A 22,192-nucleotide genomic window follows, 5' to 3' on the forward strand; every position below is an offset into this window, starting at 1 on the left:
GCATGATAGATGCTACAACATCAAACTACCTATGGGAATCACAGCTGCGGCCTCTCACTAGACCCAACGAATGCGGTTCTGCCCAGCCATACCCAAATAAATGCCTGACCCCGGAGACTCTTCCTCCCCTCTTTTCTGTTTTATGTTTCGTTTTGAAAACCAGACTTGAGTCCAAGCACAAGACCAGAGCATATACATCTATCCACAGTGTTGGGAGCCAGTCCCGTGCTGCTCCTGGGTGGCGAAAATAATACAGACGAACTCATCCTTTGAGTAGGCCGCGAGACTATGGTACGCAACCCGCGGCTGAATAAGGCGTTTACTCGAGCAATTAGATGCATAGATTCAGACGAGTTAGCCCTGCGACGGATTCCGAGCTGATGCATACGAAGTACACCACCTTTTCAACCGCCGGCGGGTAATAGCGCCACTGGCTTCGGAATAGCGCGTCGTCATCATTCTTGCCTCTCTCTAGCCCGCCTAGATTATCTTCAGCGCTGGATCCTTTTAACCCATAATCCGCATGTGCTCGGCCAACCAGCGGGCAGGGTGGCCTAAGCTGGTTAGAAAAGGTTGGTGCTATACCGCCTCTCCAGCCTCTGTTGCCTTTACTACATCTACTGCTTCTACCGTAGCGAGAGGTTTTGGCCATTTTAGCGTTTTATTCTCCATTGTGAGTGCATTTTCGTCTTGCGGTCCCTATTTTTCCATTGCCCCTTGACCTTGTAACGAAATCGCATCACCTGCCGCTTGGTTGGGCTTCTTTGCTTTTGCAGTTTGCAGCAGACAGCAAGAACCTGTCAGAGTGGCACGGGATGGATTTTCCCTCTCATGCAATGCAAAACGGACTGAAGACTGCGTCGTGCGGTGGCCTTTTAAAGCACCTTTGATTGATGGATTCGAAACGCTTCGGTATTGCCCAACGCATCAAGGCCAGCTCAGTGCGACGCTGCCCGCCCGTGTAAGTGCGCAAAAAAGGGTACATTTTGTGTGCAGACCTTTTTTTGTGTACGACTGAAACGTTATCGGGTCCTAAGGCCGCGGCCAATACTTCTTTCTTTGGCGTCCCATTGTGAGCTGGCCAACGGAGGTCCTCGAAAACGGTCCAGCCAACGTGCATATCTCACCCTGGGGCAGTGCGGCTCAGTTGCGGACACCGCTAAGCGAGGTTGGAAGCTGATCCGTAGGAGCTTTTTCAGGTTGGGCGCCAGCTATTTATGTACTTCTCGTATGCTGCTGAGCAATAGGGCGCTCACCTTTGATGATCGCCTCTAAAGGGGATAGCAATTCCGATGGGCTGGATCGACAAATCAGGGTGCATGCGCGATGGATGATGCGCTCCCAACGACGTCTTATAAACTTGACATGTCATAGGGAATGTGATTACTAGTAATGCTAATGGAGCATCTTATATGCATCCTCCGGGCTCCATCTACGCTCCAAGAGAGGAGTATTTGTACTGCTAATACGTCTTTAGCATGCATGTAAGTCGATGGCATGTTCTTACCGTCTCCAGATTTCTCGTCTTCACGCCCGAGGCATAATTCTGGCTTTGTTGGCCCCAGTCCAGCTCCTCTCCCAGACTGCCTTGGCTATTGGACGAATCATACCTGATGATGTGTGTGTGTGCCCTTGTAACACGGCATATAATGCTTTCTCTATGTGTCTTATGTATCCATCTATTATGCAGTCATGTGTATTACTGCTGCTAATAAGGTATAACAATCCCAAAGATTGGCTGCCAACAGCGGGCAGTCTTTTTGGTTCTATAGACGATTGGGGGGAAAAAGGACAAACGTTCTATACCATGTCTAACCCACAGTCCTCTGTCTAACCCGACTGATTACTCCTCTATCCGACCAATGCTTACTGCTAGTCTCACCGAAAAATGTTTCCCGTTAGTTTTCTTCAAGCTTGAGCCTCAACTGTCTCCTCGAGCTTTGCCGCTTCCAGCTTCTCCGCCAGCACATTCGTCTCCGCCTCTGCCTCTGCCTTTGTCTCTGCCTTTGGTTCCTCCTTCTTTTCTCCGGCTGCGTACTTGAATCCCGTGATGCTCACATCCGTACCGCCAGAGAGATACTCCTCAGACTCGCCAACAGCCTTTCCTGCGGCCATCCATCGCTCCAGTCTCTGCTCCCGCTTCTGCTTGCACATCTCGTTGAGGGCAGGCCAGTACGTCTCGTGATCGTACTCAAAGTCCAGGTCGCCGTTCCAGTCGGAGTTCCACAGCTGCTCCGTGGGGACGTACTGCTTCATATCCTCGTTGAACTTGAGCTTCTCCCGGGTCACGGGATCAATGAAGGGGGTGATGATTTTGAAGAATCCATTAACAATCCAAGGCACTATCAGACAATGTTAGCTCTAGTTTTTTTTTTTTTTTTTCTTCTTTCTCATGTAGCTCATAACCTACCGTTGATGATGAGTGCCTTGCCCAACCTCTCGGGATAGTGGTTCTGCAGAATGTGCAGCACCTCCCTAGCCGTCGATATCGGCACGCTGGTGTTCTGTCTCTGCTTGCTGGGCTTGAAGTTGATCATCAGGCTCAGCATCTCCACGTTGGGGGGCATCATGTCGATCACCCGCTCCACCATGTAAAACAGGTGATGGATCTGCCTCGGGCTGCTGTCTGTGTTCTGGCGGCCCGGGTTGAGGTACTGGCACGGCCGCCCCTGGCGATCAAACCCCAAGATGATCTGCTTGCCCGTCTCCTGCTCGGGCGAGATGTAGTCGGGCGTGAAGTCGTCGATGCCGTACTCGCGGCGCCATGCCAGCGTCGACAGCAGCCGCTTGGCCGCATCGTCGACCGACCACTTGGTCGCCCGCAGGTAGCGCAGCAGGCAGTCCCGCGTGAGCCACGAGAGGTCGCGCTCCGTCAGGGGGCCCGACTTGTCCTTTTCCTTGTCGCACTTGATCTCGTCAAAGGCCTTTGCCTTTTCCAGCAGCGCCTCGTACTTTGTCTGCTGCTCTGCCGTGAGGTCTGGTCGCAGCACTGGCTTGCTCTCTGGAGTTGGTGCCGAGATGGGCGTTTTCCTCGGCCCCTGTGATGATGATGTTGCTGCGGTAGCCATTTTTCTTTTGTTTTGTATGATACGTGTATATGTGTTGTTGCAAAAGTGAGAGCTTCACTGCCGGTCGGTGAAAGGAGGTGTGAGACGACCGTGTGTATATGCGATTGGCGATAAGAGATTCACTGGTCTATTCTCATCTAGCACCCCTTTTGGTGGCTTTTTACAAATTCCCCCTAATTTCTCTCTCGCGGTAGTTGGGTTGCCAAGAAGATTCTCACTTCTTTTCAAATGCAGCCCAAATTCAAATGAGAACCGGAAAGTAGACAGACGAGAAGAATGGTATTTCTGCTCTTATTATAAGTTGATTGAAAGAAAAACAAAAACAAATTGATTTCAAGACACAGATATATCAAAAAAAAAAAGGCAGCACAGAGGCTAATTTAACACTGCTGGCCAATTCAGTAATTTGGATACCCGGAAGCCCCCGGACCGACCGCCGGACTTCTCTTTAATTTCCAGACCCCCTGCGTCTTTCCGATCTTTCTCGGCCTCGACGTCTCCCGGGCCACGCCACTATTCGCTTTTCGTATTCGTTTTCCTGTAAAGCTGCCTACCGTATAGCTGAACTTGTGCGGTAGTTTTCATAGCATTGTTGCCCTCTTTTTGTTTATATTCTCTCTATCTCTCACTCTCGTCTCATCCTTCACTTGAACTCATTTTCATCTTGTCTTTGTAAGACACGCCTAAATTGGAATTTTCCATTGTATGCATTTTGATAGTCTCCCCGCACATACCTCGTTACAGACTTCGGACCAACACAAATAAATCAATCCAGTATACAGCTCTTCACTTCAGCCCTTCTTTGTTAATGTGAAATCAAGAAATATAGCCATTGTCTAGTCTACTCTGTACCCTCAAAACTGTAAAACCCTCCAACTTAGATTCGACCAGCCCGCCCTTATTTGCTCTCTCCCGAAACGCTCCAGTCGCTAGAAAATTATATATGCACGACTTTCTATAAGAACAATTCATAACCTTTCATCAAATCTCGCTTTTTTATCTTTTTCTTGCGCCTCTGACACCAGAAAACATTGGGCCAGTCTCCATTTCCCTTTGTATCATTGCAAATGCCCAGTCTTTCATATGTATTAAATGCCGGCCTATTATTCGCCAACCCACGAGCGCCGTCGTACATGCTTCCCTCTGAAGCACACGATACATTAGACAGATGAATAAAAATCCAAATTAGTACGCTGCCCTGCTTCTGCTGGGGCTCCTATGCGGTTTGCGCGATGCTCTCTCTTTTATTAGCCGATGGCTTGTTGCTGCGTCGAAACCACAAATATTCGTTAGATAGTATAGCCTATTCATCTCCGATTAGTAAACGATGCTCAACTTGAACTTCTTTGTTAAAGAATCATTCAGAATAAGCTTACTTATCTTCCGCCAACTCCTTCTGCCTAACGTCTTCAAATCCCTGCTGGCATTGCATCCAGGCGGCTGCTCGATCCTTCGGTCTAATCTTCTTTACCCAAAGTCGAAAATCTCCTGTAACCGGTCGGTGATCGCTCACTCTTACTTCATGCCGCCTATAGTCTAATTGCTGCACACGACCGCGTCCTCGGAACAAAAGTCGATCACACCAGGCGGGGCTTCTTCGTTTCTCGCTAGTATCGTATGTGTCTGTTCCTACATCGTATTTGTAGGTTGGTGCAAACGTAATTGGTAGTTCTTCGAATGCTCGTAAGCGAAGGGCCGGGTTGCGGCGACGCGCGACAAGCAGTTGGTCACGCTCAAGGAGCTTTGCCAGGTTGTTTTGCTCCACAGCTTTCACTACTGTATCTCGCGACATTGTGTCTATACGGTAGTTAAGGTCACCATTAAGAATGCAAAGTTCGTGATCAAGAACCATGGAGCCATCTCCACCGCCACTGAAGGTGTCAATCCGAGTTTCGGTATCTCGTTCAACAGGGAATAGGCTGGCTTCGAGAATCGCCGCCGCATCGTTATGACGGGAATTAGCCTGGGTTTGGCCCGCTGCCAAGTGACAGTTCACGAAACAGAGAGACGAGTCGTCGATTTGGAATCTAACGGCAACTGCTCCCTTATTTCCATGAAGACCTCCCATGCCTCGCTTCACTTCAGCACCGCTCAGATGCGTGATCCTTTCCCTCAACGAAGCTTTGACAAAAATGCAGGTAAAGAGACCCACCATGGGTGCGGTGTGCAGAAGATGGTACAAATGATCGGCCGGCATGTAGTCGTCCAAAGTTTTGAGTAGAAAGTCACGCCAGTCTCGATATTGGTGGCTCATTCGTTCCTGGTCTGTACCCTCCTTCTTTTTCGACTTGAGCAGCCGCTTTGCTGTCGCCTTTTTATCTTCCAAGTCAACGAGTTCCTGAAATCCAAAGACCAAGATGTCCGGAGAGCCGCTCGCTTGTAAAAGATCTTGGAAGAATGTGGCATCGCCGTTAGAGTACCGAAGACTATGAGGGGTCGAAGCGCCCGCATTCCATGTGAATATCAGAGTTTTAATCTCGTCAAAGTCGCAATATGTCGTATCCTTGGATTTCATCTCGTCTTCCAGCCAGTCGTCTTGCAACATGCCGTCCCATACCTTGATTCGGCTATCTGCGCCTAGAGAAACAACTTGTAATTGATCCAGTTGATAAGAGCTGGCAAAATCCACCTTCATCCCTAAGATGGTATTGTCATGTGCCTGCCACTCCTTCAAAACAACCCACGGTGTTTGAGCAATGTCGTAGACACAAACTTTTCCTGTGTTATATCCTGCCCAAATGTACTGACCAACACCCGATAGTGTATTGATTTTCCATGTGGTGACATTCACAATTGTCTTGCAAGAATAATCGGATGTAGACCAAATGCTGATTTTCCCATCAGCGTGTCCCAAGAAGACTTTGCCGGGATAGCTCTTCATCAGCGTTCCTGACGTTATATCTCCCGCTCCATCTATTGTAATTGGTCTTGTCAGAACCTGAAATGGCCTGGAATTATCTTGAGTAGGAGCAAATATCCGTAATTGTTTGCCAGTCGCTTGCCAAAGCTCATCCCCAACCACTATTGAGAAATTCTCTCCCTTGGGAATCTTGAAAGACTGATGAGGATAGTTAGTCACGTTAGGCTCTCCATCGCCATCGGGACCCCAGACGTGGAAATTTCCGCCTTCGTCAACAGTCCACATCTCGTTTAGGTGTCGGTATATCTTGGTAACTTCCGACTTTCCATGGATACCCGGTTTGCTCATTATTATGCGCTGCGTCGCAACTTCAACTTCCATAATCTCTCCAAGATTAGTGCCAATCCAAACTTTGGAGCCTTCTTGGTCGGGGTCCGCGCAGGCCTTGAACGATACAGCTGTGGCCTTCACGCCTTCTGTGTGTGCAAAGCTGACAATTTGTTCTCCATCCAGCATGCTCCACACCCGAGTCAGAGGGCCAGTAGTGCAGACATATTGCCCACAAACATCAAAGATGCGAGGATCGTACTTTGGTTGAATCTCATAACATCCCTTCTTGATGAATGGAGGCCGGCGGTTAGTACTCGAGCCATCGGGGTATGCCGTAATCTGGGCAGGGGGGTCGGAGTTCGGAATGATCGCTTCGTTCGCAGCAGGTGCCGGCGTCTGCCTCACTACGGCAGTAGCCACAGGTGCCGGGGGCGCACGGACATCGGCAGTAGCATGACCTGCTGCCGGCACGTCTACCGTCATAGACCGCCCATGTGCCTTTGCGGGTAGTTGCTGGGTAACAGGGTTGGAAACGACTCGGTTTGCGGCAGACGGTGGAGGTGGCGGAAGAGCAGTGGAAGGAGTAGTAACCTGCGCGTGGTTCGGAGCAGATGGTCGCGGAGGTTTTGGAGGCGCCTTTATCACGTTATTCGGCATTGGTTGCTGTGGGGGAATATCAGTAGTCTGAGGTCGTGCGGGCAAAGCAGGGCGAACACCCCCAGTAAGCTGAGGAGTAATTGGGGCCCTGACAATACCCAAGCCATTCGGCTCTCCTTCACGTGTTGGTTTCCGCACAGACAAGGATGGACGGATGGTAGGCTGGGTAGGCTGCTCAAATGCTCCAGCGATCTGCTTCGTCCTACTCGGCGCATCATTCAGTTGCTGTGGCCTCGGTCGCAAGGGCAGCTCTGGAGGATTGCTTTCTGCCCTGGGTTCTGAGCTTCGCGAGGCGCTGCCAACAGGAGACGACTCCTGAGAGCGATTGGACCTTTGAACAGCAGGCCTACCTCTAACCTCTATCCCAGTAGCCGCTCTCATCAACATCTTCTCTGATCGTGACGCGGGCGGCGGCGGCGGCGGCGGCGCAGGCTTCCATTCTCTTTCTCGTTCCTTCTCGCGCTTTAACTCGGCAGATCGTCTGGGAGGCGGCGGCGACGGAGCTTTCGAAATTCCTTGCCTTGGAGATCGCGGCGTTGCGGTACCACTACCACCACCGTTGCTGGTGGGACTATGCGGTCGGCTCGGTATCCTGAGCGGCGTAGGAGATCGGCTAGGCGTGGCGGAAGTAGAAATCGCAGCCGGACCTAGGAACGGTGACCGTTCACCAGGAGCGCTGTTCAACGCGCTTCCCTTGGGGGGTGACAGAGGAGGTTGAACTGTAACTGCCGGTGGGTGAGGCAGCACTTGAGGCTTCAACGCAACAGGCGGCGCCGGCCGTGTAGACAGGGGAGGCGGTGGGATCGGTGCCCCTCTATCGCGGCTTACAGGAGACGCCGTAGCAAAAGCGCGGTCCTTCAGGTTTGACGGCTTGGCGGGAGTGATCGGGGAAGGAGGACCGTATGTAGAATCTTGCCCCGTCTTGAGGGTCTTTAATCTGTCTGGCTTTGGCCCCGGGGAGAGTTTTCGCGGCTGGGGAGGTGCTGGAGCAGAGGTAGGCTGTGTTTGCGACGGAGGGTTGACATTCATGTTCTCGAATCGGGCGAGGAGCGACGAGACGGGCCTCTGGTAGAGCGAACATGGTTATTAGAATCATGGCATCTGGCCATAGGAGGAGAAGAACTCACGAGGGAAGAGCCATCAGGCCCGTTGCCTTCTGTTTGGTCTATGTTGGGGGAAGACATGGTTTCTGGACGGTGGGGTTCTGGGCAAAACTACCCATTACACCCACAGCTTGGTCTCCTAATGGATCATACGCGCTCCAAGATTTTGGACAAGTACTTCGCAGGACGCAAGAGTAAGACGTTGTAAAAGGACGTGTTCGGATTCCTGTATAGACGGGCGTGGGAAATGCTGCAGTCTAAAGGGGTGGAGTGAGGTGAGGATTTTCGAGGGGCCGATTGGATCGCGGTGACGAGTCTGAGTTCCGGCTATGCAGCCTTGTTGGGTATGCAGAAAGATTTGCGGATCAACAAGAAGAGCATCAAGACGCTTCAAATGCACGACGAGAAGCGCACGAGAAAAGGGGGGAAATCTCCTGTCGCTGTCCTGGCTGTGAAATGGAAAGCTTTCAAGTTTTGCTGAGGTGCTTGCGTGTCTTTAGGAAACGCCCCAAATGACGATCTATGTCATATCCAGAAACCGGACTCTTAATTTGGCACTGTAAATTGGATCTCGGTAAGGTAGCCCCTGTACAGTGTGAGTTATAGCGTCCACGGGCCCCCCACCACGGGCCACCACGGGGGCGCCTGAGCGCTAAAATTGGCCCTCAGGGCTGCCCTGTAGCATTGACAGCCGGTGCCGCCACCAGCTGAAGCTGCCGATGCGCCAGGCCGGCTCTTGGCCCAGTTTGCGCCCATTAGGTGCATCACCGCCTTGCTAAGCTTTCGATCGAACGACTTGGCTTTCTTCTAGCATCGCATCAGCGCAGCTCGCAACTTGCCGTCTCCACCGCCCACGAGATTTGACAGACTCCTGGAATCACCGCAAAACTTTCAATCGCCACGATGAACAACGTAGGTACCTTTCGGCCCCGGCATTGGCGCAGCATTTGCTGACTTCTATTCCTCTAGGTTCGATCTTTCTGGTACTACTAGCAGCCCGCTTATTCCGGCTTGTCACTGCCTACATAAGTCCTTCGATTGCTAACGGTTTTTTATTTTTAGGCTTGGATGGGGCTCCCTCTTTGTCGGTAGGCAGACGAAGTGCTTTCTTTGTTACCAATACTTGCAGCTGACATGAAATGTCCTTTACAGCCGGAGGCGGCGCCTACTACTTCGCTAAGCAGAACGTCAAGGAACAGCGCGTAGCCAAACTCAAAGCACATCGTGAGAAGCAAGCAGCCAACAGGGCCATGGAATATGGGGAGCCAGTATCTTCCGGCAACGGTGGCCCCGCAAGAACCGACAATACCGGCTCGCCGAGTCAGGAAGCAAGTAGCGATCCCGCGGCAACAAGACATGCGCCAGCGACAGAGTCCGATCAGGTAACCGAGAAGAGCAAATACGAGAGTGCTGTACCGCTTCGTACCCGTAGAGGGGACCGTTTCAGTTAGAAAAAGCAGAGAACGGGAAGTCATGGGAGACGAGAGAGAGAGTTGGGCAGCTGGTCTTGGGAGAGTTTTGAGGAGACATTGAGCTCGCCGCTGTATTCTATCATGGTGTAAAATAATGCCCTTTGCTGGGCTGTATGTCTATAGTTTTCGCGCCACACATCGGGAACCCGGATAAGTCTGTTTTTGAAGCTCGATTTAATAGATTGAAATACCTTTACCGCTCAAAATAAGAATTTCATATGCAATTGTGAGAGCAACAAAGAGAAAAACATGTGGTGGGAGGCAACATTAGAGGCCTGACGCAATCTTTTTTTTTTTCTCATGCCCACTATCCGGGGGTTGTCCAGGGTTGAATGCCAGATATCATCTGCCGATACCTAGCAAAAATAGCTTGCTTTCTGCACCTATCAAGGCTAATACCATCTGGAAAAGCTCCCATCACATGCATTTTTACCTCTCTCTCATAAACGAGCTTGCATCAATTAGCTCGTCCTTACCGCAGCTTCGGAGCTCCCTCGAGGTCTTGGTGGGGAGCACTTCCGTAGTTTTCCCGCCATTTGCGACACTCCGAGGCTCCAAGAATAATTTCCAGCTCGCCTCTCTCGCTTCATCCAGACCAACCAGACCTCTTTTCTTTATCCCTTCAAGGCCTTGCGAGAGCAGACTCTCCGCATCCCTTTCTGGGTCGCGCCTCATTCTCCCCTTAGCCACGATGGCTTCTCCCGAGCTGGCCATTACCAAGGCGACGCTGTCTGCCACACTCTTTCGCGCGGACCCGACCTCGCTGAACCGCGCCGCGGTCGACACCTTGTTCACGCTGCTAGACGACGCCATCATCCAGTGCTCCCGCCAGAACGTTCAGGTTTGACTGACTCATTGCTCGCAAGCATTTTGTCACGATCCGCGCTCAAATTTGCTAAACTCCTCCTTGGGTAGAAATGCAAGGCTTGGATAGTCGAGAACGTTGTCCCATCCGCCGCGCGCTGCACAGCCCTGGGCAAGTTCTGGGCCGTCCTGTCAAAGAATCTAGCCGTGGAGAATGACGGGAAGCGCCGCAGCGCCAAGAGACGGAGGCTGCATCTCCTCTACATTGTCAATGATGTCCTCTACCACGAGATTGTGCGCCAGAGCAACCGCAAGCTTGGAGAGACATGGGCTGGGGTCTTGCCCGCCATGGTTGGGAATGCAGCGGCTTTCGACAACTGCCCAAAGCACAAGACAAAGCTCAAAGGTCTGATTGATTTGTGGGAGGAGAAGGGGTATTTCACACCAGAGGTGGTTACGCAGCTCCGCACGGCTCTCGCCAACGGCTCTGCTGAGATTACCGCTGTCAATCTTGAGCTATCGGAGAGCTCCCTTAAACTCGCCAAGGACGCCCCATATATTCTACCCTCTTTCCATGGCGATGCTTCCATCCCATGGTACGATCTTCCCGCGGGTACCTGGTTGCCTCACATCACACCAAACTCTTCCAGGCCCATGGTCCCCGACCAAATCCGTCCCATTCAGCTTGCGGCAGGGCGTGCGGAGAAACGAGTCGTGGATGCCGTAAAGATGCTGCTGAAAGACGCAGACTACATCTACGCAAAGGAAAGCGAGCCAAGCGATGACCTACAGACGGGCTTCAGTGAACTCGGCGAACGCATTATCCTAGACGAAATTACGGGCGAAGTAATTGGAGGAGAGAGTTACTACGGCTGGTCTCGCCAATTCTGCGAGCGCATGAGAGACAGACAGAAGAAGTCTGCAAAAGCATCCGGAGAACGCTCACAGTCCGCATCGAGATCACGGCCGAGATCAAGATCAAGCAGCTTCTCCAGAGATCGATCTCGAAGTTCGTCCCCGCCTTCGTTCAAGCGACCTCGGCTTTCAGCACGCGATAGGAGTCGAAGTCGCAGCCGTAGCCGCAGCTATAGCCGCAGTCGCAGTCGGAGTCATAGCCATAGCCGTCGTCGAGATGACAGCCGCAGCCGCGGGCGCCACAGCCGCAGTCGAAGCCGAAGCCGTGGAAGATATGGCAGCAACGACGGGTCCGATTCTAGGTATCGGTCGACATCACGTCAGTACGATGACCGCTCTTCTCAGCCTCAGCCACCGCCTAATATGCCGCTTATGCCATTTCCACCACCACCCAACGCTATGGGATTCCCCTTCCCGCCTCCCCCTCTGCCGGGATTTCCACCACCCCCGATCCCTCCTGAGATGATTGCTCACTTCATGAGCATGAACCAGTTCCCCGGTGGGCCTATACCACCACCGCCACCACCGCAACAACCTCAGCACAACAACCAATTCGGACGCGGCAATGGTGGTTATAGGGGCCGAGGAAGAGGCGGATATGGCCGTGGCGGCTACAGAGGACAATATTAGTAATATTCATGTCTGTGTTGGAGATGTCAGTTTGCGACGCAGGGCGTTCCGGGACCTGGCAATAGAGTTGCCTTTGAAATTTTGTAATGACTTGTAGTATTGCCTGGTTGAATTATGGGATGATCTTGGCTATTGAGCCACTAAGCACTAGAAACGGATTTTATATCAACTGATTCTAATGAAAGTTAAAGTAACTGGTAGTGGTTCTCCATCCCGCCTTCACGGCTCCTTGGGAGAACAATATGCATCACGTATTACAAAAGAAAGCCTTATAAAAATAAGAATTCAACTATAAAAGAGATAAAAAGGCAAGTAGTCTATCCGAGTCAAGTACAATCAAGTACACACGCGCACAAGAAATAAAAAACACGTATGTTTCCTCTCCCTCTCCCACAACAGCCACCCCAGCCAACCGAAATCCATCACGTCGAAACGAAGGCAACAAAAGAAAAAATAAGCAAAGTCCCAAGCTCTCTCTCTCCACTCTTTTCCTTTCCTTCCAGAATATGGAAAGAAACAAATGCAACCGCTGTTCGCTAGCGTATGCTCCCTCCTCCCCTTTTCTCTCCTCCACATCCTCTCCCCCTTGTCAACATACCTGGCATTTTCTATAGCCCAAACGCAACTTTTTTTTGTACCTCATCTCTGGTCTGTTTCCATTTTCAAGAATGAAAGAAAGGTAATGTTGTAGGATTTCTTCTCTTTTCCCCAATGTTTTGGTATCTCCCTCTTGTGAAGAAGGGAGAAATAAAAAGAGTAGTAAAACAAATATTATTGTATCGACCCTCTGTCGTACACGAATGCTGCTCAATATCGGTGTTTTTTTTGCAAAAGCCTGCAAATGAATGCAAGTGACCATGAGAAAAAGAGAAAAAAGAGAAAAAAGAGAAGAATCATCAACATTACTTCAGGTTACAGCTCCCTTTTGTATAGCATTAGGCAGTTTCCCTTAGTAACCAGCTTTGACGTTGATCCGCCATCCAAAGTGCCTCCATGTATGTGAAGCAGTTTAATATCCCCAGCACCAATGTATTAGTACTTCTAAGGGCCCATATAGTAGAGGCTTTTTGTTGAGGCAAATTTTCACTAAGAATAGAGAAAGAGGCGAGAATGAAGATCCTGGATAGACTGAATCAAAAAAGACGAACAAAGGCTAAACCGCGAGGATAAAAGGACCTGTTTATCACACAACGAGGCTATCTGCTTCGATTGGATCCCACGGAACCTTGTCGCTCATGGGTATTCTGTCGTCCGGAAGCGTCTTGAAGCTTCAGTGAATCGAGGCGCTTCTGGTTGTCCTCGGCAGGGTCAACTTCGTCAACCCGTGGGAGGCTTCCTCCGCGAGCCCTGCCGGGGTCCTCAACAGTGGCCAGTCCCAGTGACGCTCTTCGCTCGTCAGCTTGCTGGGATAGAGCAGCCCACTTTCGCTCTCGCAGCGCTTCTCGGGCCGCGGCGCTGTTCTGCTGCTCCGTGTATTCATGAGAGCAATCGTCAAAGAGCTGAGGATTGATCTCCATGAACAACTTCATAGCGTTGTAAACCATGCCGTGGATTGTCCTTCTGTATGTTAGTCCATGTAACACAATTATAGCCTGGTAGTTTAGTGGCAAACGTACCTATTCCAGTGGCCCTTAGAGTTTTCGTAGAGAGGAGCAAACATGATGGGGAGAATAATTTCCACGTTATCGCTTACGAGATTGCAGAAGTATTCGTTGTTCCAGAAGTACAACGCACGCTCGGCGACCTGGAAATGGGGGCTGGCCACAGATTTGGCAAGCTGGTGGAACAGAGGCTCCTGGACCTTGGCGAATTCGGCAGGATCCATTACTTCAAAAATGTCTTCAACCTCATTCAAGAACATGACCTCCTTTGTACTGTTAACCTTGGGCCAGTATCGCAACAATCCGAGGACCACCTATCAATTTTAACGTCAGTATTTTGGTCTAGAGTTTTACAAGTTGAGGAGGTGGGTATATGTGTCTTCTTACATCTTCTGTGAGGGATGCATCCTTTTCCAGGAACTGGACAATACAATAAGCGAGCTGAGGGTGGTACATGCTCAAGCTCTTGGGCTTGTGAAGGGGAAGCAAAACTCGGGTCAAGAAGATCTTGTGCTCCTCCTTCAAAGGCAGGGCAAAGCCGTTGATAATGGAGCCCAGAATTTCCAGAAGCTCCGCAATGCCGTTGAATCTCTCCGTTTCATATGTGAATTGGAAGAAGACGTTGTTGATGGATCGTCGGATGAATGATCGTAGGTTGAGGAACTTGCCGTAGATGCGGTGGAGAGTCGTCTTCAAGAAGTCGCGCTCACGGGGATCCTCGGAGTCAAAGAGATCTAGCAGCTGAAGCACGAAGCTGTGGTCAATATATGCCTTGGCAATGTTGGTGTTGAAGTCCTGGCTTTCGATGAAGCGCAGGAAAAACTCGTAGACGACCTGGATGTGCGGCCAAGCGACCTCCAAGACGGGCTCATCCTCCTCCGGATCGAATGCCTCGCCTTGGGGGTTCAATGGGGGCGGGATTGGTCGAAACAGATTCTTGCTGAACATCTCGACAACTCTGGGATACATAGGCTCAGTGATGACCTGTCTGTTGTTGGCAACGTAATCCAGCAGCTCATGAAGAGCAAGTCGCTTGATCTCCTTGGCTTTCATGTCACCGCTAGCATCGTTAAAGTCAAAGATGACATTGCACTGATCAATCTTTTGCATGAAGAGCTCCTGGCGCCTGTTAGGCGGTACCTCATGGAAGCCTGGAAGCTTCTCCAGCTCACGATGGGCGGAAATGTCGAATCGGGATGAGTGCTGTCGCTTCGGTGTCCGCAGGCCCTCTGGGATAGCATCACGGTTATCCATACGATTGATCATTAGGGATTTCTGGCCGGCCTTTGGGGGCGCCAATTCGTGAGGCATTGTTTCGGTGGCCCCAGGTGGAGGGATATGCTAGGATGAAGAAGATGAATTAGCATCAGAACCTTGAACTCTCCATCATTACTTGGTGTGTGGCAATACTCACGCCTGGAGTCGGGCTGATGACGACAGTTGGGGGGCCTCTGCCGCCAGCACTGGCACCGTTGGGGCTGGACGCGCTGCCCATCGGTCCAAATCGATCAATGCCCTGCTGACCAGCAAGGCCCGAGGGCTGGTTGGCACCATGATCACCAAGGGCAGAGTTGGGGGGCAGCGGCTTGTTGCGAGGATCGTTAAGGGTCGATGTCGAAGACGACGGGGTCAGGACTGGGGACTGGTTGGAATCTCGAGACGAGGGAGACGAAGTCCCATCCTTGGAATCCTTACTCTTCTTGGAGGACTTTGCGGCATCTTTGCCTCGCGAGAGCTAATCATGATTGACCTGCATCAGCCGATGTGCGCGCGACGGGCGTCAGGGGGGTGGACTGGGACTCACTCTCTGGCTGAATCGCTTCATCATGGCGTGTGAAGCTGTCTCTCAGTCTCGCTCAAGGAATAACTATATCGAAGAACCGGAAGCCGTCCAGCCAGCTCCGTAGCCGCAGTGGGGTAGGCGAGGCAACACAGTCGGGATGCGGAGCGGAGGTGAGGCGAGGCTGGGCGGGCGAAGGGGGGCAACGCCAGCTATGCCGGAGAGGGAGAACGGCGTCGTCAAGCCGCAAGGCGCGTGTCGATAGAGGCGACGGGCCGCTGGATCTCGACGTCGGTGTAGGGAGAGGCGATTTCGACTTGGACGAGGCCGAGTTGGACGCTGGACGCTGGATGCAGGAACGCGGGTCGCAGGGAGCTGGTCGAGGAGGAAGAGGCAGGGGGGCTCAAAGTGGTGGACACGCTTCAACCACCAGGAATCAGGATTGGGGGCGGTCCAGCTGCGCTCAGCAAGAGGAGCCAATTGTCGAATGGGCGCGCAGGGCCGGTGTCGAGAGACGATGATTGATGCTGTGGTGGCCGTGGACCGTCGATGTCGGCCAAAAGAGAGCAAGGGAGAGACCGACCGAGGTGATGTAGAGATGCTGATAGAGAGAGAGAGACTGCAAAGCGTCAGTGGCGGGCTCAGATTGGATCAGAGCTAAGAGACGGACGGCGCAGCAGCTTGGGAGGTTTAGCCGTCGAGGCGTTGACGCGGGGGAGTTGCTGGTCGTGGTTGAGCGCACGAGGAGGCTCCAAGGCTCTGGACGCTGTTAGGGTCCTGCGGGTATCTATTCAGCGATCCGGTAGCCGTAGGGGCAGTGTCATCTACCTGTAACCCGCTCACTAAACTGGTCTACCTGTAGCAGTGGAGCTGCTTGCTGTACCTAGGCGAAGGAGGATGGAGAGCAGCTGGGGCGATTGAAATCAGCGCCAAAAAGGAACCAGCACAACTCAGAAAACAGACGATGGTCAGCTCAAGGCGTGCAAATCAAACTCAATGGGCAGGACACCTTTCTGAATTGTGATCCAGCCCACGCTGCTCTCCGGGGCCTGGGCATTCTGTATTGCCCAAGCTCCCAGGCCGGCGGACAGGGCCTCGTACAGTGTCCTTTGCTGCTGGGCACGGTAATGCCGCTGCAGCAGAGGTCAGGATGCGCACTACCGCTGGCCAATCGGAAGCGCAGAGCTCCAGGTTTCAAGCACCGCCCCAGCAAGCGCGTGATGCGTAAATTACGTACCTCCTAACCTGGGGCCTCATTTTAGCGGTTGCAGCAATACGGTGCGTCATGGCCCGGCCGCGTACTGTATCCCACCCCATTCCAGCTCCCGTTGTTGATTGAAACCGTTTCGTGCAGCTTGAGCTTGAGCTTTTTCAGCAGCGGGTGCAGGGGTCTTGTTCAGCGCCCAGGACAAAATCTGCGGCCATGCAATCCATCTGCCTGTTAAGCTAAGCTTCGACTCTGACAGGGATATATCATCTTGCCAAAAAATACAGAGGAAGACAAATAAATAGAGAAAAAAAGAGAAATTCTTTGGGATGGATTCTCGTCAAGAGGCCGGAGAAGGCGCCGGCTCACAAGGCATCGCGAGAGACGCAGAGGATGGCGCCCCTCGATATGGCATTCCGCGAAGAGAGCTCACTGCCGTTGAGATCCCAGCGGTAGTTGAAAATATCGACCGAGCTGTAAGAGCATTTGGGAGGGTGCCTTCGCTTAGGCATGTAAGTGTTGAACCGCGACTCATACGAGAGTGTCTAGTTGCTCATAAACAATGCTCTTATTACAGGTTCTAGATCCTCTGCGAAACTCGGTACCATTGTATATAAATCCAGAGGAGCCCTTTTGCCCACCAATCATGTCACACAATGCCAGGTCTCACAATATCGTACTCAAAGTCACAGTCCCCAAAAGAACTGGGAGGAAGCGCAAACGCGGGACAAATGAGCCCTGGCAAGGAGACGTAGAGTTCCAAGGCATCGACCCTTCAGCCCCAGCATCAGACAATGTTCTTTCCATTGGTCGTCATGATGATCCAAGACTTCTAAGGCGCAAACTGGAAGACAATGTCGGCAAATACCACGTCGAGGCGGCGGGCTTGATCAAGCACACCCATCGCTTCAGGGGCTTGGCTGACTTTTACTGGGACATGGACAAATCATCATTTGCGCAGAGATTTGTCGATCAAGTGCTCCCCGGAGATGGTATTTTGAATCTCCCATTCTCCCACTTTATAATTTGATATTGACTGGTATCGCAGTTGAAAAGATAAAAGACTTCAAATTCACCCCTGGCATTGACCAAGGCTCGAATGTGGACATTATCCCGCCTCCCATCTTTACACACATGAGTTTGCCATTCAACTACTTTTACTCGCAAAATCCCTATGTCCGTCTGACGGAAGATGGCGGGACCGTCAATACGACGGCGGTCAAACAAGTTGGTCACTTCATAGGGACAGAAGATCCTGCTCCTGCCGGTCCCCAAATTCCCCCAGACATGACAGATCCACGCATGGTGGAGGTTATTGCACAGCTCGAAGAAGCATTTGAACATCGCCCCGTATGGACTCGTCGATCTCTACTGAATCACCTTGCTGGCAAGCTTCGAAACTGGAACGAGCTGAAAAAGTATCTAAATTACGCGGCTTATCAGTTCAAGGGTGGTCCGTGGAGAGACGGGGTTGTTCCCTACGGAATTGACCCCAGAACTGATCCCAAATATCGCATCTATCAAACCCTCATGTTCAAGCTTCCGAAGCAGAAGCGTGCTCGTAAAGACCAAACCTGGCAGTCTTTACGCAGAGCCCAGATGGGCCGAACGAAGGAGTTTGTAGAAGAGTTATCAGCCAGTCACACATTCGACGGAGAGACGTATCACACCGATGGTAAAGTATGGCAGGTGTGCGATATCACGGATCCCTTGCTTCGCGAGCTTTTGGATAATGCGGAGGTGCGTCCTACGTGGGATGTCAGCAGCGGATGGTATCACGGAGGCTTGTGGGCAAAAGTCAAGGCCATCATGAAGACGAAACTAGTGGCGATCCAGTTTGGCCGACAGCTCACCAAGGAGGACTTTGCACCAACGCTGCAATGTGGAGATCAAACTCCTGTTCGGTCTACTTCGGCCACGTTTCACCTGCCATTGCCTAATTTACATCTAACAAACGAAGAGCTCACACAGCTTCGAGGTCGAGAACCATCAAAGAAGAAGAGCCAGGTGTATAATGTTAGGGTTCGTCCCCGTGCTAGGAGGCCAGATATCGATGCAGAAGAGCAGTCTGTTGTTACATCTCACGATGCCGATGCAGAGGCAGATGTCGATGCAGAAGCAGAAGCCGCCAGTATCCTTGGCAGAATGGATTCCCATAGTGAAGATTCTGAAGCTGGTAGCGACGGTGACAATGATGATGACGAGAACGACAACGGCTCAGAGGAAGAAGATAGGATGGGCCATACTGCCTTTGAAAGGGATGAGGAAGACGAAGATGGGTATGGCGAGATGGAAGATGAAGAGTAGATGGTAGAAGTTATAGCCAGTGACAATAGTAGAGATGGGACTATCGAGTAGAACTAGCATCAGTAAAAAAGCATCATGCTATGTCATTCGTCATAAAAGCCCCATGGCTCGCAATGAAACATTTATGAAAGAAATTAATTTGTGCTACAACGAGGAATAAGTCTTTCGTTTCAGCATTAACATAGAGCATATATCGTCTTACCATAATGCAGGCCTTGCATATTACGTGATATAATTGACAAGTGTGAGACATGTCTAAGACACAAATGCCCTTTTCAAACAGCCATTGGATTTTTGTCTATAAATTGCTTGTTAGTTCCCCAGATGCTACCATTAAACCGATTAACCTTTCCAAACCATCAAACTTCTATTGAAGCAAGTTATTAATATTTCACCAAGCCTCAACATAATCTTTACCATGCGCTCTTTATCCTTTATTACCGCCCTCAGGTAAGCTCACAGCCAGTTACACGCATATCAACAAATGATACTAACATCACCAGTCTTTCAATCTACGGTTTGTGGCTATCGGAATGCCGTTATGGTCTACTCGCTATATGCTAATTATTTCACAGTATGCATGGCAACACCTAATGCCAAGCCGCGAAATCTATGTCAAGAAGCCGGCGGTAGCTGCGAGCGAGCGAGCGAGGGGCCAGTCTGCAAGTACGGTGTAATCAATTTTTTCATTGGTGACCCATGTCCCTCACTAGGAGATGGTGAACATGTCTGCTGCGCGCCGTTGACTACTCCACATTAAAACTTGAATCACAGGCAGATGAGTGTGTATAGCATTGACGGCACATAGGAGGGAGTTGGACTTTAAGCGGCGTAAAAAAAAAAAGTGAAACATCAGAGGTAGCAAGAGCCTTCGATTTTATTCCACGGCGCATATATCATGTTGCCATAATGCAGGCCTTGCATATTACATGATATATAATTGACAGATATGCGACATGTCTAAGACACAAACTATCTTCAAAATACTATATGTAACACTCATATCCCATTCGCTCTAGGCCAACAAATATATGGATAGTAAGCCAACAGATATCATTCTTACCGAGACATCAGATAGTATGTCGAGAGTAAGCCAGTAGATCTTCTTCTTATAGAGACATCAGAGCTACGTCATATTAAGAAGTTTTGTCTGAATCAATGTCACTTATCTCTCGTAAATACATGAAGTCTTTGGAATGATGCCCCGCAAATAACCATTAGATTTTCATCTATAAATTACATATTGTTTACCTCAGATATGCCAGAAAATTCATCAAACTTTCTAAATCTTCAAACTTCTATTAAAGTAAGTTGTTATAATCTTTATAATGCGCTCTTTGGCCTTTATTACCGCCTTCGGGTAAGCTCACAGCCCGTTACTATTAATTCATAATACTGACATCAACAGTTTTTCAATCTATGGTTTGTGGCTATCAGAATGTCGCTATAATTTACTAGCTATATATTAATCATATGGCAGGATGTATGGCAGAATCTGATGCCACGTCGTCTTGTGAAATGGCCGGCGGTAATTGTGAGCTATCTGGCAGGTCATCAGCGCCGTCAGTCTGCAAGAACGGTGTGATTAATGATGCGTCATGTGAATCTCAAGGACTTGAGTTCTATGTCTGCTGCGCGCAGTCGAGTTCTCCAAATTAAAAGTTCTTGAATGACAGGCAGATGAGCGTGTATGGCAGTGACTGCACATAAGGGGAAGTTGAACTGAAATAAAGACTGAATAATAATTAAACAGTAAAAATAAATAATAAAATAATAATGATGATGATGAATTAAAAAGGGAAAATACTAGTTAGAGGTGGTAAGAACCTTCTGTTCTACTCCACAGCGTAGAAAGAAAGCACCGAACACGTAGAGACAGTAGCTGGAGTATCCGTAGTAGATGATAGTATCTAGTAGCTACCTACCTATAGACTCGTTCCCACACATCTCGTACTGGTTGGTTTGGCCATATCTCGGGCAGCTCAACTGCCTTTGAAAGGGGTGAAGGCGACGAAGATGGGTATGGTGAGATGGAACATGAAGAGTAACTTGTAGAAATTGTAGCCGGTGGCAATAGTAGAGATAGAACTATCGAGCAGACATACTATCGAGCAGAGATACTAGAGCTAGTAAAACATACCTCAGTTGAAACCAAACTTCAATATAGAATACATAATTCACGAATCAGAGCAATCAGAGCTATCAGAGCTATCAAAGCCTGGCCATTGTATACCCTGTATGATGCACCCATAGGCAATCCTCAATTGTCGTTGCCGCGCAGATATGTCCCCTTCTGGCACAATGTGTAGATGCTCAAGATGATTGTTCACGGTGTCAGCTATATATATAACATTAGTGAATATCTTCATGTAGTAGAGCAATAAACATACAGTCTAGCTGAGCAATGTCACCCACAGTGCGTGGGAAGCCAACAAGAGGCTGGCCAGTTTCCAGGCTGAACAGGGGATCTAGCTCCGCCGGGTCACACGTAGCGGTATAATTGTGGTTCTCGCTGTGGCATTCTTATCTCTAAGTAAGAAAAAAAAAAAAATATTAACAAACCATCAACTCATGAGAGTGCTTGGCTTACACTGATAAAATTCGGGCACTTAATGCATCGATATTGGCTTGCACTTCTGTAAAACGGCGGTCTATGCTTTGTGAAAGTTGTTCAATCTTGGCAGAAATGCTTTCGAGATCCTCTATGCTATTCATTAGTACCAATGTCGGTCAAAATGATAACGTTGGCCATACGTTGGAAAGTCCTTGAGCGTTCACCGTTGGCCTCTACCGCGACGCTGAGTGTGCGGAATGCATCAGCAAGGCTGCGAAGATCAATTTCTTGAACGTGGATGTCCATTGTAGAATATTCTGTATTGGCAGATGTCATAAACGGATACCATACCATAGAAGAAGAAGAAGAAGAAGAAGAAGAAGAAGAAGAAGAAGAAGAAGAAGAAAAGGAACAGTATCTCTTGTTTATTAACAGGTACCTGCTGGGTACCTAATATCATGCAGTAGAAGGAGAACACTGAACACGTAGAGACAGTAGCTGATAGTAGCTATAGTAGAGATGGTGGCTGGTAGTACGATAGTAGACATACCAGCTAGTAGAAGGGGTAGATATAGCAGGCATAAGTAGTAGAACATATCTTAGCTGAAATCTACCAAAGGTGAATCTCGCCATACTCACACGCCAGGTCTCTTATACTGATTACTCTAACCCCGAGTTTGCAAACGGGCAGACACTCTGTCTATGCTGAAACGAAATGTCAAAGTTGGGGTGTTTCATCTGTTCTAAAGCTTCTATTCACGCACGTGGCATTCTATTGTGCATTCGCTTTCAATAGGTTTGCCAATAGTACCTTCTTTATAGCACTGAGGCCTAAATTTTCATCTGCCGATTCACCAAGCGCCTGCCATCTTCGTCACCGCCTTGTTCACACCGATGCCTTAGG

The 22,192-nt window shown here is 50.0% G+C and overlaps 7 protein-coding genes across 7 annotated transcripts; 3 read left to right on the forward strand and 4 right to left on the reverse strand.

The window, feature by feature from the left end:
* Positions 1-1,871: 1,871 nt before the first annotated feature.
* GGI43DRAFT_339365 (CRAL-TRIO domain-containing protein) lies at positions 1,872-3,390 on the reverse strand. Its single transcript, XM_083202105.1, has 2 exons — positions 2,411-3,390; positions 1,872-2,342 (listed from the first exon to the last, which is right to left on the reverse strand). The coding sequence occupies exons 1-2, from the start codon at positions 3,066-3,068 to the stop codon at positions 1,909-1,911; spliced, it is 1,092 nt and encodes a 363-aa protein (XP_083061494.1). The 5' UTR covers positions 3,069-3,390; the 3' UTR covers positions 1,872-1,908.
* Positions 3,391-3,868: 478 nt separating this feature from the next.
* On the reverse strand, positions 3,869-8,556 carry GGI43DRAFT_401896 (Endonuclease/exonuclease/phosphatase). The gene is made up of 3 exons (XM_083205635.1): positions 8,043-8,556; positions 4,445-7,980; positions 3,869-4,371 (listed from the first exon to the last, which is right to left on the reverse strand). Exons 1-3 carry the CDS (start codon positions 8,097-8,099, stop codon positions 4,254-4,256), a joined length of 3,711 nt encoding a protein of 1,236 aa, XP_083061495.1. The 5' UTR covers positions 8,100-8,556; the 3' UTR covers positions 3,869-4,253.
* A 156-nt stretch (positions 8,557-8,712) lies between these two features.
* On the forward strand, positions 8,713-9,721 carry GGI43DRAFT_339351 (DUF4748 domain-containing protein). The gene is made up of 4 exons (XM_083202104.1): positions 8,713-8,930; positions 8,988-9,001; positions 9,081-9,106; positions 9,171-9,721. The coding sequence occupies exons 1-4, from the start codon at positions 8,922-8,924 to the stop codon at positions 9,467-9,469; spliced, it is 348 nt and encodes a 115-aa protein (XP_083061496.1). The 5' UTR covers positions 8,713-8,921; the 3' UTR covers positions 9,470-9,721.
* A 460-nt stretch (positions 9,722-10,181) lies between these two features.
* Positions 10,182-11,839, forward strand: GGI43DRAFT_382629 (RNA polymerase II-binding domain-containing protein; the record flags this gene model as incomplete). Its single annotated transcript, XM_083203259.1, has 2 exons — positions 10,182-10,331; positions 10,406-11,839. The coding sequence occupies 2 exons, from the start codon at positions 10,182-10,184 to the stop codon at positions 11,837-11,839; spliced, it is 1,584 nt and encodes a 527-aa protein (XP_083061497.1).
* A 1,196-nt stretch (positions 11,840-13,035) lies between these two features.
* Positions 13,036-15,268, reverse strand: GGI43DRAFT_382630 (protein phosphatase 2A regulatory subunit RTS1; the record flags this gene model as incomplete). Its single annotated transcript, XM_083203260.1, has 5 exons — positions 13,036-13,396; positions 13,456-13,754; positions 13,828-14,781; positions 14,855-15,175; positions 15,245-15,268. 5 exons carry the CDS (start codon positions 15,266-15,268, stop codon positions 13,036-13,038), a joined length of 1,959 nt encoding a protein of 652 aa, XP_083061498.1.
* A 1,317-nt stretch (positions 15,269-16,585) lies between these two features.
* Positions 16,586-18,916, forward strand: GGI43DRAFT_401911 (transcription factor TFIIIC subunit TFC1). Its single transcript, XM_083205636.1, has 3 exons — positions 16,586-16,939; positions 17,005-17,419; positions 17,476-18,916. Exons 1-3 carry the CDS (start codon positions 16,757-16,759, stop codon positions 18,732-18,734), a joined length of 1,857 nt encoding a protein of 618 aa, XP_083061499.1. The 5' UTR covers positions 16,586-16,756; the 3' UTR covers positions 18,735-18,916.
* Positions 18,917-20,911: 1,995 nt separating this feature from the next.
* On the reverse strand, positions 20,912-21,594 carry GGI43DRAFT_382632 (uncharacterized protein; the record flags this gene model as incomplete). Its single annotated transcript, XM_083203261.1, has 4 exons — positions 20,912-21,072; positions 21,125-21,246; positions 21,325-21,436; positions 21,489-21,594. 4 exons carry the CDS (start codon positions 21,592-21,594, stop codon positions 20,912-20,914), a joined length of 501 nt encoding a protein of 166 aa, XP_083061500.1.
* Positions 21,595-22,192: the final 598 nt, after the last annotated feature.

Source organism: Trichoderma evansii (genome assembly GCF_050947405.1).
Source record: "Trichoderma evansii strain SZMC 28006 chromosome Unknown GGI43scaffold_7, whole genome shotgun sequence".
Classification (NCBI taxonomy): domain Eukaryota; kingdom Fungi; phylum Ascomycota; class Sordariomycetes; order Hypocreales; family Hypocreaceae; genus Trichoderma; species Trichoderma evansii.

Bases quoted from the DNA above. Each gene is read 5' to 3' on its own strand.
- GGI43DRAFT_339365 (XM_083202105.1), bottom strand. From the start codon at position 3,068: ATGGCTACCGCAGCAACATCATCATCACAGGGGCCGAGGAAAACGCCC. The intron at 2,343-2,410 runs GTAGGTTATGAG...ATTGTCTGATAG, and splicing joins CAAGGCACTCATCATCAACG to TGCCTTGGATTGTTAATGGA.
- GGI43DRAFT_401896 (XM_083205635.1), bottom strand. From the start codon at position 8,099: ATGTCTTCCCCCAACATAGACCAAACAGAAGGCAACGGGCCTGATGGC. The intron at 7,981-8,042 runs GTGAGTTCTTCT...TCGCTCTACCAG, and splicing joins GGCCTGATGGCTCTTCCCTC to AGGCCCGTCTCGTCGCTCCT. The intron at 4,372-4,444 runs GTAAGCTTATTC...GGAGATGAATAG, and splicing joins AAGGAGTTGGCGGAAGATAA to GCTATACTATCTAACGAATA.
- GGI43DRAFT_339351 (XM_083202104.1), top strand. The intron at 9,107-9,170 runs GTAGGCAGACGA...TGTCCTTTACAG, and splicing joins ATGGGGCTCCCTCTTTGTCG to CCGGAGGCGGCGCCTACTAC.
- GGI43DRAFT_401911 (XM_083205636.1), top strand. From the start codon at position 16,757: ATGGATTCTCGTCAAGAGGCCGGAGAAGGCGCCGGCTCACAAGGCATC. The intron at 16,940-17,004 runs GTAAGTGTTGAA...CTCTTATTACAG, and splicing joins GGGTGCCTTCGCTTAGGCAT to GTTCTAGATCCTCTGCGAAA. The intron at 17,420-17,475 runs GTATTTTGAATC...CTGGTATCGCAG, and splicing joins TCAAGTGCTCCCCGGAGATG to TTGAAAAGATAAAAGACTTC.